Source organism: Humulus lupulus, chromosome 6 (genome assembly GCF_963169125.1).
Source record: "Humulus lupulus chromosome 6, drHumLupu1.1, whole genome shotgun sequence".
Lineage (NCBI taxonomy): Eukaryota > Viridiplantae > Streptophyta > Magnoliopsida > Rosales > Cannabaceae > Humulus > Humulus lupulus.
Window position 1 is genome coordinate 187176406 of NC_084798.1, and position 12521 is coordinate 187188926.

At 36.9% G+C, this 12521-nt stretch overlaps 1 protein-coding gene and 1 non-coding gene across 2 annotated transcripts; both read right to left on the minus strand.

Moving 5' to 3' along the window:
- Positions 1-4296: 4296 nt before the first annotated feature.
- Positions 4297-5226, minus strand: LOC133785753 (uncharacterized). The gene has a single exon (XM_062224968.1). The coding sequence runs from the start codon at positions 5224-5226 to the stop codon at positions 4297-4299; it is 930 nt and encodes a 309-aa protein (XP_062080952.1).
- Positions 5227-10096: 4870 nt separating this feature from the next.
- LOC133787585 (small nucleolar RNA R71) lies at positions 10097-10203 on the minus strand. Its single transcript, XR_009872597.1, has one exon. It is a non-coding gene; the product is annotated as a small nucleolar RNA R71 (small nucleolar RNA).
- Positions 10204-12521: the final 2318 nt, after the last annotated feature.

The following is a 12521-nucleotide window of genomic DNA, read 5'->3' on the forward strand; positions in this document are numbered from 1 at the left end:
TGCCTTCCCGTTCAAGTATCTCCTCGGCATACTGTTTCTGGGAAAGGAAGAGGCCATTCTCATGTTTGGTGACACCAATCCCCAAAAAATAACTTAACGGGCCAAGATCCTTCATAGCAAACTTCGAGGCCAAAAGAGCCATGATAGACCTACGAAGATTATCTGAGGAGGCTATGAGAATAATGTCATCAACATAGAGCAGAATGTATGCAAGATCAGAACCCTTCCTGTAAATGAACAGGGAATGATCAGAAGTACTGTGAGAAAATCCAATGGAGAAGACATAGTCTGCAAACCGCTGGTACCAGGCTCGGGGAGCCTGTTTCAAGCCATAGAGAGATTTCTGTAACAAGCAAACATGATCAGGATATTTGGGATTTTTGAATCCCAATGGTTGATGCATATACACGGTCTCATGGAGATGACCATGTAAAAAGGCATTCTTGACATCAAGCTGATGAATGGGCCAAGAATATGATAAGGCAATGCTCAGGACAACTCGAATAGTAGCAGGCTTAACCACTGGACTGAAGGTTTCATCACAATCCACACCTTGCTTTTGAGACCTGCCATCACCTACAAGGCGGGTTTTATGCCGCTCAAATTCACCATTAGACTTTCTTTATGACGAAAAATCCACATAGATCGAATGAAATTCACATTGGGAGGTCTAGGTACTAATTTCCATGTCCCATTTTTAATTAGAGCATTTTATTCATCTAACATTGCATGTTTCCAATTTAAGTCATGTAAAGCACTAACCAGATTTTTTGGGATGGGTGAGACGGCGGTAGTGGTCGTGGTGCTTAAATTGGTAGAGTATTTGCGGTTAGGTTTGAAAATGCCATTGAGACTACGGGTCGTCATACGATGAGACACGAGTTTAGTAGAGCTAGGTCCGGTTGGAGGTGAATTTTGGGGCTCAATTTGTGGACTGGGGCCTGATCCGGTGAGTGGGTGATGCTGGCAGGAGGAGGAAGGCTGATTTTTGGGCTGTGGGGAAGTTTGGGCCTGGGAGAGAGGGTGGCCCGTAATGGTATTGGGGCTGCTGGGTCGTGTAGAGGACTGAGGCACAGCTGGGGAAGGAGAGGGGCCAACTGGCCCAATTTGAGGAAGGAGAGGGGCGAGCTGGGCAGGGGTCTCTGCTTGGGCCTGTTGGGCCGAGGGAGACGTGACAGCATGTGGAGGAGTTGGGGAATGATATGTTGGTGGATCAAAATGTGTCTGTGAGTTGGTGTTCTGCCTTTGATAAAGAAAATGGGGAGGTAAGCCATTAGCAAGAAATTCATATTCATGAGTAGTGGGGGTATGGATTTTGGAGAAAGGAAACTCATTTTCAATGAAACGCACATGACGACAAATGAATATTTTTCCACTAGACATATCATAACACTTATATCCACGGTGATTAGGAGGGTAGCCTAAGAATGCACAAGGAGTGGATCGTTCTTGCAATTTGTTTATGGTGGAGGAAGGAAAGAGGGGAAAACAAAGGCAACCAAAGACTCTCAAATGAGAATAGGTAGGATCCTTTTGATAAAGAACTTGAGTAAGGGAAAGGTTTCCTAGGACTTTGGTTGGGAGAATATTGAGAAGGTAGGTGGCCATGGCAAGGGCATGATGCCAAAACGATCCCGGGATAGAAGCATGAGCAAGAATGGTGCGCATGATATTATTAATGGATTGAATGTGTCTTTCGGCTTTGCCATTTTGAGGAGATGTGTAAGGGCAAGAGAGACGGAGTTGGATGCCATTATCGACACAGAATTGTTTAAATGGGCCATTTACAAATTCCGTGCCATTATCACATTGGAAGTTCTTGAAGGGTCGTTCAAATTGTGTTATAGTGAGAGCATGGAAAGCTTTAAAATATGGAAAGACCTGCGACTTTGTAGCAATGGGGTAAGTCCACAAGAACCAATAAACCTTGGCTCGCTCTGATACCAAGTTGTAACGCCCTACTACCTTAGAGCCATTACCAAGTGAGTTTAAAATGGAAATTTGTGCAACTAACCAACTCTTTGAGGTTTTTAAAACCAAAAGTGTGACTAAACCAGAGTTTAAGGCTGTAATCTTTGGAAAAGCTTAATTTCATTGAAAACAGTAAGTATCAAACATTCGGGATCCCAAAATAAGGTTTACAAAGTATTTACAACTCAAAAATAGGTTTACACTTGGTTAACTATCAAAAGAATAGGTTAATACAGCCATATACAAAATGCCCCCAACCAAAGCAGTCGGGCAGGCCGAACATGTACATGCCGCCCCCACGCTCTCCATACTCATGGGCGGTTGACTGACTCTTTGCTTTTACCTGCAACACAGAGCACCCGTGAGCTGAAGCCCAGCAAGAAAACTCACATAGTATATAACATATGCATAGAATATAGCTGACATATAATCCACTGATAAATAGGAAAACCATTAGACTGAACAAGCACGACCATGCCGCCCCAGAGGCCTTACCAAAGCCTGGGGTCTCGGTCCTACCGTAAGGATAACTCATGTATCCATTGGGTCCCACCCTGGCTATAAGCACTCCATGTGCTAAGTGTTACTTCCGGCCCCAAGGCCGTTCTCGGCCTTCGCCGCTCTCGGCCTTAGCCGTTCATTTCATTATAATCACACATATAGTACATTTTGAAATAATCATTCAAACATATAATAATTCATTTAAGGTTATACATTTGCACATAATACAATCTAGGGCCATGCCCTGCAATAACACTGTGGGCCCATGCCCTGATCTCGAGTGTTACGGTTTTCTTACTTGTATTTCGAGCTTTCTGATGCACTAAAGCCGCGAGCACGGTCCTCTAACCCGAGCTTTTCCAAAGACCTAGTCACAACACGTATAAAACATCCTTTAATACTAATCAATTCAAAACCACTTCCCGGGACCAATTCCACACTCTCGGGACTCCCAAATTCCTAAAACAATTCATTGGAAACATCCCTCGAACCCCCGGAGCAAAAGCTCAAAATTGCAAAATTTCATGCCCAGAAAATGGCCTAGCGCCGCGGCGCTACCCAAGAGGGCCGCGGCGCCCAGCAAGTCAGAGAGCCTCCCCTGACTGGAAACATCCTCGCGCCGCGGCACCCAAGAACAGGGCCGCGGCGCTCCTTCGCGAACCCAGATTTTCTGGGTTTTCTCATGCATTTTTCCCGAGCTACAACCTCCCCAAATCATCCCAAACAAATACCTAAACCCCAAGATCAATGTAAAACTTCATATGAACCATCTAACAACCTATAGACACTAGAATCAAGATCAAAACACCATCACACCCAAAATCCACCCTTTGATTTCTAATTTCAGCAACTCAAACCAAAAATTTAAAATGCTTAACTCATGCTTTAGATTTCACAAATCAAAACAGAAACCAAACTTAAATGTGCATAAGATCCATACCTCAAGTGGAGAATTCACCCAAAAGCTTCCTTGATCTCCTCCTAGACTCCCACTTCAGCCCCTTCTACACTTCTTCTTCTTTTTCTTCTTCTTGCCCTAGCTTTTCTTTCTTCTAGTTTTTCTTTTCTTCAATTTTTATCAAAGCCATCAAATGACTCAATGCCCAAACCGTGTACCCCAAAAACCCAGCTGAAAATTGTCTAAATCCCTTGCCAAAAGTCCATTTTACCCCTTCCTAATAATCCTTCCTAACTAAACCTTCAAGGGTACTCAAGTCCTTTCACTCCTATTCAATTCTACCATTTTCCATCTAAAACTTGTTACTCAAAGAAGTTACAAACGGTTACACAAGTTACTCAATCGCCAATAACTATAACCATTAGTTCTCAATTCAACTTACAAAATTCCTAAAGTACCCCTAAGCTCCTCCCGAGCCGGGTACAAAATCCCGTTGTGACTTTTAGACTAATTAGCTCACTAGGACTGTCTCAACGCGTGCATCACGATAAAAACACCACACTCACATGGCACAAATCACATAATACAATGATCACATTTATGCCCTCAACGGGCTAAACTTACCAGTTTACCCCTAACATACATACGGGGCTCACATGCATCTGCATACAACCTAATCATGCATTCTAATCACATATTCAATCAAATTCATATAATATCATGTCAATTTACTTCTCGCCTTCCAGGCATGCTTTAAACGAGGTCTTAAACCTTATTAGCAACTTGGGGTGCTACAGGGCATAAGAAGTTGCATATGCCTGCTGTGGTCTTGTGCCAAGCACTCTAGGAGCCCGTTGAGCAGAATTGGGTCTAGGCTGCCCATAACTTGATGGGTAAGGACAAGGAGGAACTGTCCAAGGGGCGCCTCAAGGTTGCTGCCACGCTGCCCATGGGCTGAGGCCAGGAGGCGGCTGCCATCGCTGCTGGGGGTTGTAGCTGCCGTTGCCTGTGCCGGAAGAGGAGCCACCACCGCCGAAACCGCCATTTTTATTGCGAGAGCGGTTGTTTTGACCATTACCGCCTCTATTATTCTTCCTCCTATTTTTGTCTTTGTTGTTTTGACCATGAGAGCTATTGTGGCCATCGATGGGAGGATTATAATGTGACCCATTTGTAGTGGTGACAAGGGCAGCAACACCACCACTTTCTTTAGCGGCAGCGGTTTTGATGGTTCGTTCTCGAAGCTTGAGACGAGATCGACAATTTTCGAACGAGGGTAGTGGGTCTTGGTTCTGAATGTAGTCAACCACGCCGGAGTACGAATCTGGCCATCCTCCTGTAAGTTTGGGAACAAGGCGACTATTCGTCACCGGAGCATCCACGTCGGCTAGTCTATCGGACAATGACTTGACATGGTTGCAATAAGCATCGATGCTGGAGAAATTCTCAAAATTCATGGCAGCCAATTCCTCTTCAAGCTGAGTAGCACGAGATCCTTTATTGTCATGGAATAGAGTTTCAAGGTGGTTCCATGCGGCCTGGGGCGAGTCATCCTTGAACAATATGGCATGGAGAAGGTCGGAGGATATGGTGGCATAAATCCATTGCAGTATGGCGGCGTCGAGACGTTTCCAAAGAGCTGGGTCAGCAGCTTTCTCCTTCTCGTAGGCGGCCTTTGCTGCTTCCTCAGTGGGAGGAAAGATGTGGTCAAGGAGGTTGTGGACACAGAGTTGAACCGTGAAAAGAGCAGCCCATGAATGATATTGGCCAGTTTCGTTATCCAATGTGATTGGGATGATGGATTTCACGTTGGTAATCGAGAGGGCGGGGTGGAACTTTTCTTTGTTGTCTGACATGATATAGAAGAAACAAGGTGGGACAAGGAGGGAGCAGGGCTGCGTGAAGAACAGAGATGGGGTTCCCAGGAAGAAGAAGAAGGAAAAACTTTAGAAATCTGATACCATATTAGAGATTAATCCGTGATTATTCTCATTGCTTAAGATGGTTAATATACATGCTGTACAAGCTTAGTTTAAGGCTAGAAACTAGGAAAGTCAATAACTCATTACATCACAATCTATGCTATCCTAAAATAGAAGATTACGATTACAAAAATATTGTTGTCTAACATAGACCCTATATTTTGTAAAATATTTCAAATAAGCCACAAAACTCAATTTTGATGAACGAAAAAATGAATATAATAACACAATTGTTAGGCATAATAGTTGTGTTTTTGTTTTTAGTTGTTAGTTTGATGAATTAATTGTGATTTTAATTCGAAAAACTTTGATCAAAATCGAGCTTAGGGGTCTATTTGAATAATTTTACAAAATATAAGGTCCACAAAATAATTTGTCAAAATACAGGGTCTAAATAAATAATGAGACAATACAAATGTCCAAAAAAAATATAAACCCTATAATATATACAATTACATTACTATGTTTTAAAATTCCAGTTTAATACATAAATATAGATTTTAATTATGATGTTTTAAAATTTTGTTTTATATAATTCTTTTTCTTTTTATATGGATGAGTTTTCTTCGAGATCCCCAACCTTGATGGAAATTCCTCATCCTCAAAAATCAAGCGGAGTGGGGGTGGCGATGTGGACAGGGACAAGGTAGGCATTCCCCGCCCATTCTCCACCCTACTTTCATCCTTAGTTTAGAGTCTTTCTATTTACCAAAAAGTTAAAAAAAAAAATCAATTTGGTGAAATATTCTTTTTAAATATTATTTTACTAATGGATCTTGACATACCTCTTTTACTAGTATGTTTTTTTTTTTTTTTAATTTTAAGTTGTAAAGGTCTATTTAACATGACTTTTCAAAGTTATTCCAAAACTTAAAGCTTGTTTTTGGGAGTGATTGGGTAAACTTTTAATTTGTGTTTAAAAAATTCTTTTTAAGGAAGTAAATATCTACATGCTGCTTTTTTGGTAACATCTTTTAAAATTAAGATTTTTTTTATTTGAGCTTTAATAAAATTTTATGTTTTCTATTTTAATTATGGCTATTTAGGATTGTTTCCTTGCGAACTATGACCAATGCATTATTGTGCATCCTGATTTTTTCGAACTGTTAAAAATTATCTCTGAACTATTCACAGTGTTGTAAAGTGAGACTTCTGTTAAGTTTTATCCTACGATGCTAACAAATTGATGACATAGTTATTTTGTCACTGACTTGTTATTGCCACGTCAACGTCATGTATATAATTTAAAATTAAAAAATATATATTTCTTATCAAAATAAACAATAAAAAATTTATTTTTAATTCTTACAAAGATTAACTTTTTTTTTTAATAAATTCTTAAAAGATTAATATATTTTAATAATTTTTTTTGAATAACTTTAATTCTTAAGAATTAAAATATATATATTTTTTGAATTATTTTGAATTTTATTTTTTTAAAAAAAGAAATATATATTTTTTAATTTTAAATTATACACATGATGTTGACGTGGCAATGACAAGTCAGTGACCAAATAGCCACGTCATCAATATGTTAGTCACATAGGATAAAACTTAACAGAAGTCCCACTTTACAACACTGTGAATAGTCCGAGGATAATTTTTAACGACTCGAAAAAATTAAGGGGCACAATAATGTATTGTTCATAGTTTGGGGGAAAAAAATCATAAATAACATTTATTTATATCCCAATAATAGATTTTGTATTTTATCATTTTTGCAATTAATAAAAATAAGAGTTTATACTTTTTTGGACTATGTGTTTGTGCCATTATCTTTTGGACACTGCGTTTTGACAAATTACTTTTTCAACAATGTGTTTTGTAATATGATTCCAATGAATCCCTAACTCTAATTTTGGTCAAAATTTTTTGAACTAAAATCACAAATAATTCACCAAACTAACAATTCAGAACAAAACCACAACCATTATGCCTAATAACTATGTTGTCATATTCAAAACAAAAATTCATCAAAATTGAGTTTAGGTGTCTATTTGAATCATTTTATAAAAGACAGAGTACAAAAAGTAATTTATCAAAACATATGGTCTAAATAAGTAATAAGACAAAACATAGTGTCCAAAAAAGTATAAGCCCTATAAATAAATATATATTTATATATATACTAAAAGATTTTGTTGTTAATAACTAAAAAAAAAAACGTTTACGACCAAAAAGTATAAGTAAAAGCTATGCCAAATGAGCTTACAGTTTCTTATATCTTTATTCTGTTGCAAAAATGGTCCAACTTGTTGAATTTTATTGATTTTTGGTACATAATTAATTGATAATTATTTTGACTATATATATTCACACTACTACATCAAACATCGATCACAACCCCAATAATCATCATATTATGTAGTCAGACATCGCCTAACAAGAACCAATGTTTGGACGCTAAAGACAAGCATGGGATGTTGGTTGCCCGAGAGACAACTTCCTGTGCTATACAAGATATTTATAATTTAAATAGTAGTTGTATATAACTTGTTTTGTGTATAATTGATAAGTTCATTGTTCTATATATATTTTGCAAGTTCTTTCGTATTTTGATGATGCTAATTTTGTGTTTTAAGAGATTTTAGCTTCATGTTGTAAGTTTTCAATATTTAAACTAAGTTGTAATTTTTGTTGATAACAATGATATATTTGATGCAATTTTGATTTAAGAATTTTATAGGCTACCAAAAGGAGTTGCAAAATGAAGTTTATATGTCATGTGTTTTGAAGTCTCTAAGCATATATGGTGATGTTGCGGTGAATGAAGCTTGAGTAACGGCATACAAAATCAAGTGAAGTGAAATTTGGAGTGTTGGTTGCTCAAAGAAGTGGTGGTCGCAACCTAATTACAAGGAATTAGGATTTTGGAAACATCAGGTTTTGGTAGCGGCGAGCGCTTCTTCAGGCCGCGACCTAAATCCTAATTTTTAAGGGAATCCGTACACTGGCCGCGACCACTACTTTTCTAGGTCGCGACTCAAGGCTAATTTTCTCAAGCATCAAGCACTCAGACTGTGACCACTACTATTCTAGGTCGCGGCCAGTCATCGCGATTTCAGATTTTTATGTTATTTAAGAGAATTATAAAAAGTTTTAGGGCTAATTTTTTCAAGAGTTTTGAATTGCGAATTTTGGGAGATTAGAAGAATAGAGAATAGGAGAGGACAACAATCTTTTCTACATTAAACTAGTTTTTTCTTCTTCTTTTTAAACTATTTAATTTCAATTATGATTATGTTATTTATTATATTTGTGATTATGGTGTAATCTTCTTTTAGGTTAAGGGTTATTTCAAAATCCAAGACATGAATTCTTGATTTTCAATAATGAATGTTATTTCTTGATTTCTCCAATATTAAATTGTTTCTATTCTTCTATGATTAATTTTATGAATTATGTGATATCTTGTTAGGTAGTCAACTAATTATGATGTTTCATTGTTCTACTATCATCTTAGAATTACTATTCATCTAATAGTTTAGGGTTCTAAGCGTATATGATAATTTACAATTGATAGTATTGTCAGATGTATTATTGATTATGATGAAGTTTAGAACCTAGGTTAAATGAATTATATGTTAAATAGATTTTTTTGCTTAGATTAACCTATCTCCATGGAAATTAATGTTATTCCTAGGTCAAATAGATTGCATGCTTCATGGATTTATTTCTTGGTATAAAGATTTAATTATTGAGCGCTTCGCCTTAATTAATTGTAATTGGGAGATTGGAATAATTGACTGCTTCGGCGTTATCTACGGGGTTAATAATTTAATTGGGAAATTAGAATAATGTTTATTATTGTTGGTCTTGAATGATTGTGGAGGGTGGAGAATGACTCTTAACTGTTTCTTTAAATCGTAATATCAACTCATTATTGCTTTTATGTTTATGTTATTTAAATTTCAAATTAAAAAAAAAGATATTCTTTAATTTTTGTTGTTAATTCTAGAATAATAATTTGAATGTAGTCCTCGTGGGTTCAACTTGTATTTACCATTATACTGATATAATTGGTGATACTGAAAAGAAAATATTTAGTAAATTTGGTACGACATACGACACACATCAAATTTTTGGCGCTGTTGCCAGGGACTATTGTTATTCACTTTATTATTCAAATTTATTTATTTGCAACTAACTAGATTTTACAATGAAATTGTCAGGTGTATATGTTTGGTGAATACGATACACAAGATTGACTAAAAAAATCAAAGATTATCTTGAGGCATCGTCAGTGTCACACTCTTCTAGAACTATCACTGATAATCCACTATTTCAGCGTCATTATCAACATGTAGATTTTGTTAAAGAGCCATTACCGTCTGATAATGAATCTGATTCTAACGATTCAGTTCGATCCTATAGAACAATGACCCAATAAAGGACGTTGAAAGAGTTGGCAGTGTTAGATCTTGACCAACAACCGCTTTGCATCCATTATCCACCTTTGTATGTAAACTTTGAGTTGAAGTCGGGCCTCATTCACTTATTGCCCTCTTTCCATGGGTTGCCCGGTGAGGATTCAAATAAACATTTGAAGGAGTTTCATATTTTCTATTCTAGTATGAAACATGCTGTAGTGACTGAAGAACAAATTAAGTTGCGAGCTTTTCCTTTCTCCCTGAAGAATGCAGCTAAAGAGTGGTTGTACTATCTTCTACTCGGTACTATTGAAACCTGGAATGGTATGAAGACTATGTTCTTGGAACAATATTTTCTAGCATCTAAAGCTGGAAGCATTAGGAAAGAGATCTGCGGTATAAGGCAATATACAGGGGAGTCATTATATGAATATTGGGAGAGATTCAAGCGGTTGTATGCTAGTTGCCCTCATCATCAGATAAGTGAACAACTCATAATTCAATACTTTTATGAAGGATTTCAATCACTGGATAAGAGTATGATCGATGCAGCCAGTGTGGGTGCACTAGTTGATAAGACTCCTGCTACAGCCAGGAGCTTGATTTCTAACATGGTTGCTCTAACGTCCCCCTAATCCAGGATCGTTACACTGTGTACTTTAAATAGTGTCAGACTTGCTAATCAAGTTTATTGGTTATAAACTTGTAACTAAGGTTAATGACAAGGGTTAGGGTTAAAAATTTTAGTTAAAAAGGAATAATAATTTCATTAAAATATTTACTTCCATACATGGGATCCCAACATAATGTTTAAAAGGTCTATTACAGTTCAAAAGTTACAACCAGCCGACCTAAGCAGCAAAATAGGGGATAAAACCCTAGTTCCTCCAAGATAACCCCAGGTGTGGTGGTCGAGCAGCCGCATATGTACACGCCACCACCAAAGCTCTCCAACTAAGGGATGGTCAAGCTTTTTCCTTCCCCTTACCTACACCGCACAACACCCGTGAGCCAAGGCTCAACAAGAAAACTTTTACAAGTGCATGAACAATAAATACAGGTTCTATAAGCATATCTAGCATGCCCAACAGTAATAACCTACTCATGCATGCATACAATTACAAATAAATGATTATAGGATCATTCTGGAGCCCACTACCCTCAATAGGTGACCATAGAGTCACCCGGGGCCCTTTGCCCTAGCTCTGAGTAACTGGCCATAGAGCTAGCCAAGCGCTTTGTTTTTCCAAACGACCATAGGGTAAGCCAACGTAATAGTACATCCCTGAATAGGTGTTGAACCAAAACGGGTATATTTTAAATATTTATATCGCAAGCGCATGAATCGTTCATATAGAATAGTGATCGTGTAAGCAAGGATGTCGAACCCAAAGGAGTTGTCTAAAATAAAAAATAAAACTATTTTAAATCAAAATTAATAAATTCTAACCTAGCTCCAAAGATTGATGAGATTTTTGTATAATGAAAACAAAATAAAAGGTAATAATATTGAAATTAAAGACAATATATACTTAAATTAATAATTGTAAACAAGATGGTAGAAGAAAGATTATTAAGATAATAGAATCCACAAAATATAAGTTCAATAATATTTATAAGTACATTGATTTTCCAAGTTTTAGTAATAGTAGAAATTAATCAAACCATCACTTATTCAAATTAGATATTCTATTTAAGCACAAGTTTTCATAAAAATATAGGATTTATCTTCACTTTTAAAATTATAATTTCAAAGTATTTAATGTAAATCAATCTAATGAGATAACAAATAAAGCAATAAATATTATTTATAAGGCAAAACATAATATTTTTGTTCTAAGCATTTGATGTGCACAATTTAATAGCACACCTTAATCAAAGAATATTATGATTTTGCACTAATGAAGAACAAAGTGTAAATATGTGCTAACAATAAAAAATACATGATATTTTAGATGAAAGAAGATATTTGAAAAAGAAAAATCCATAAACTTTGTTGCACAAATGGGAAATCAACATACAAAATAAATACTATAGTTACATATTGTTTCATCATCACCTTAATAATCTTAAAAATATTATGAACTCATAACTAGAATAGCAAATACAAACTAAAAATTACAAACATAAATAGGAAAATTTGGAGGATGAACCCCCAAATTTTTCCTCTAAAAACTCATAGAAAAATGACCAAAAAGAAGAAAAAGATGAAGAGAATGGAGGGTCTTGAAAGTGTAGAAATTGAAGTATAAAAACTCCTAAAATAAGCAATCTCAAATGGTCTTGAAAACTCCCTATTTATAGCCAAAATGAGAGTATTAAAATAATAAATTAAATTAATAATAATATGACAAATATGGATAAATTTTAGGGGTAATGATGATTTTGTGGTGAAAATGTGTAGAAAAGTTGGGTAAAAATTGGTATTTTAAGACATTGGGGACAAGGGGACAAATGGTGCCTTTTATGGGCTCAAGAAGAAATAAAGAGAAAAATGGTTTGTGGGTTGTGGTAGGTGGCTGGTTGCTGGGTGAGAGGCAGTTGAGACAAGGGGCTAGGCGTGAAGTTGGCTGGGCTAGATGGGCTTCGACTAGGCTTTGACTGGATTGAGGCAGGTGCTCGGGCTGGGCATGACGCGGGCCTAGGTGGCTGGGGCATTTGCGTGGGCCTTGGAGCAGGAGCTTGGAGACGCGGGCCCAAGTGGCTTTGGCTGGGTGAGTTCGGCTGGAGCTGGGAGGAGGGCAGGCTGGTAGGCGTGTGGGCTTGGTTTTCAGCATTTCCAATTTTTCCTTTCTTTCG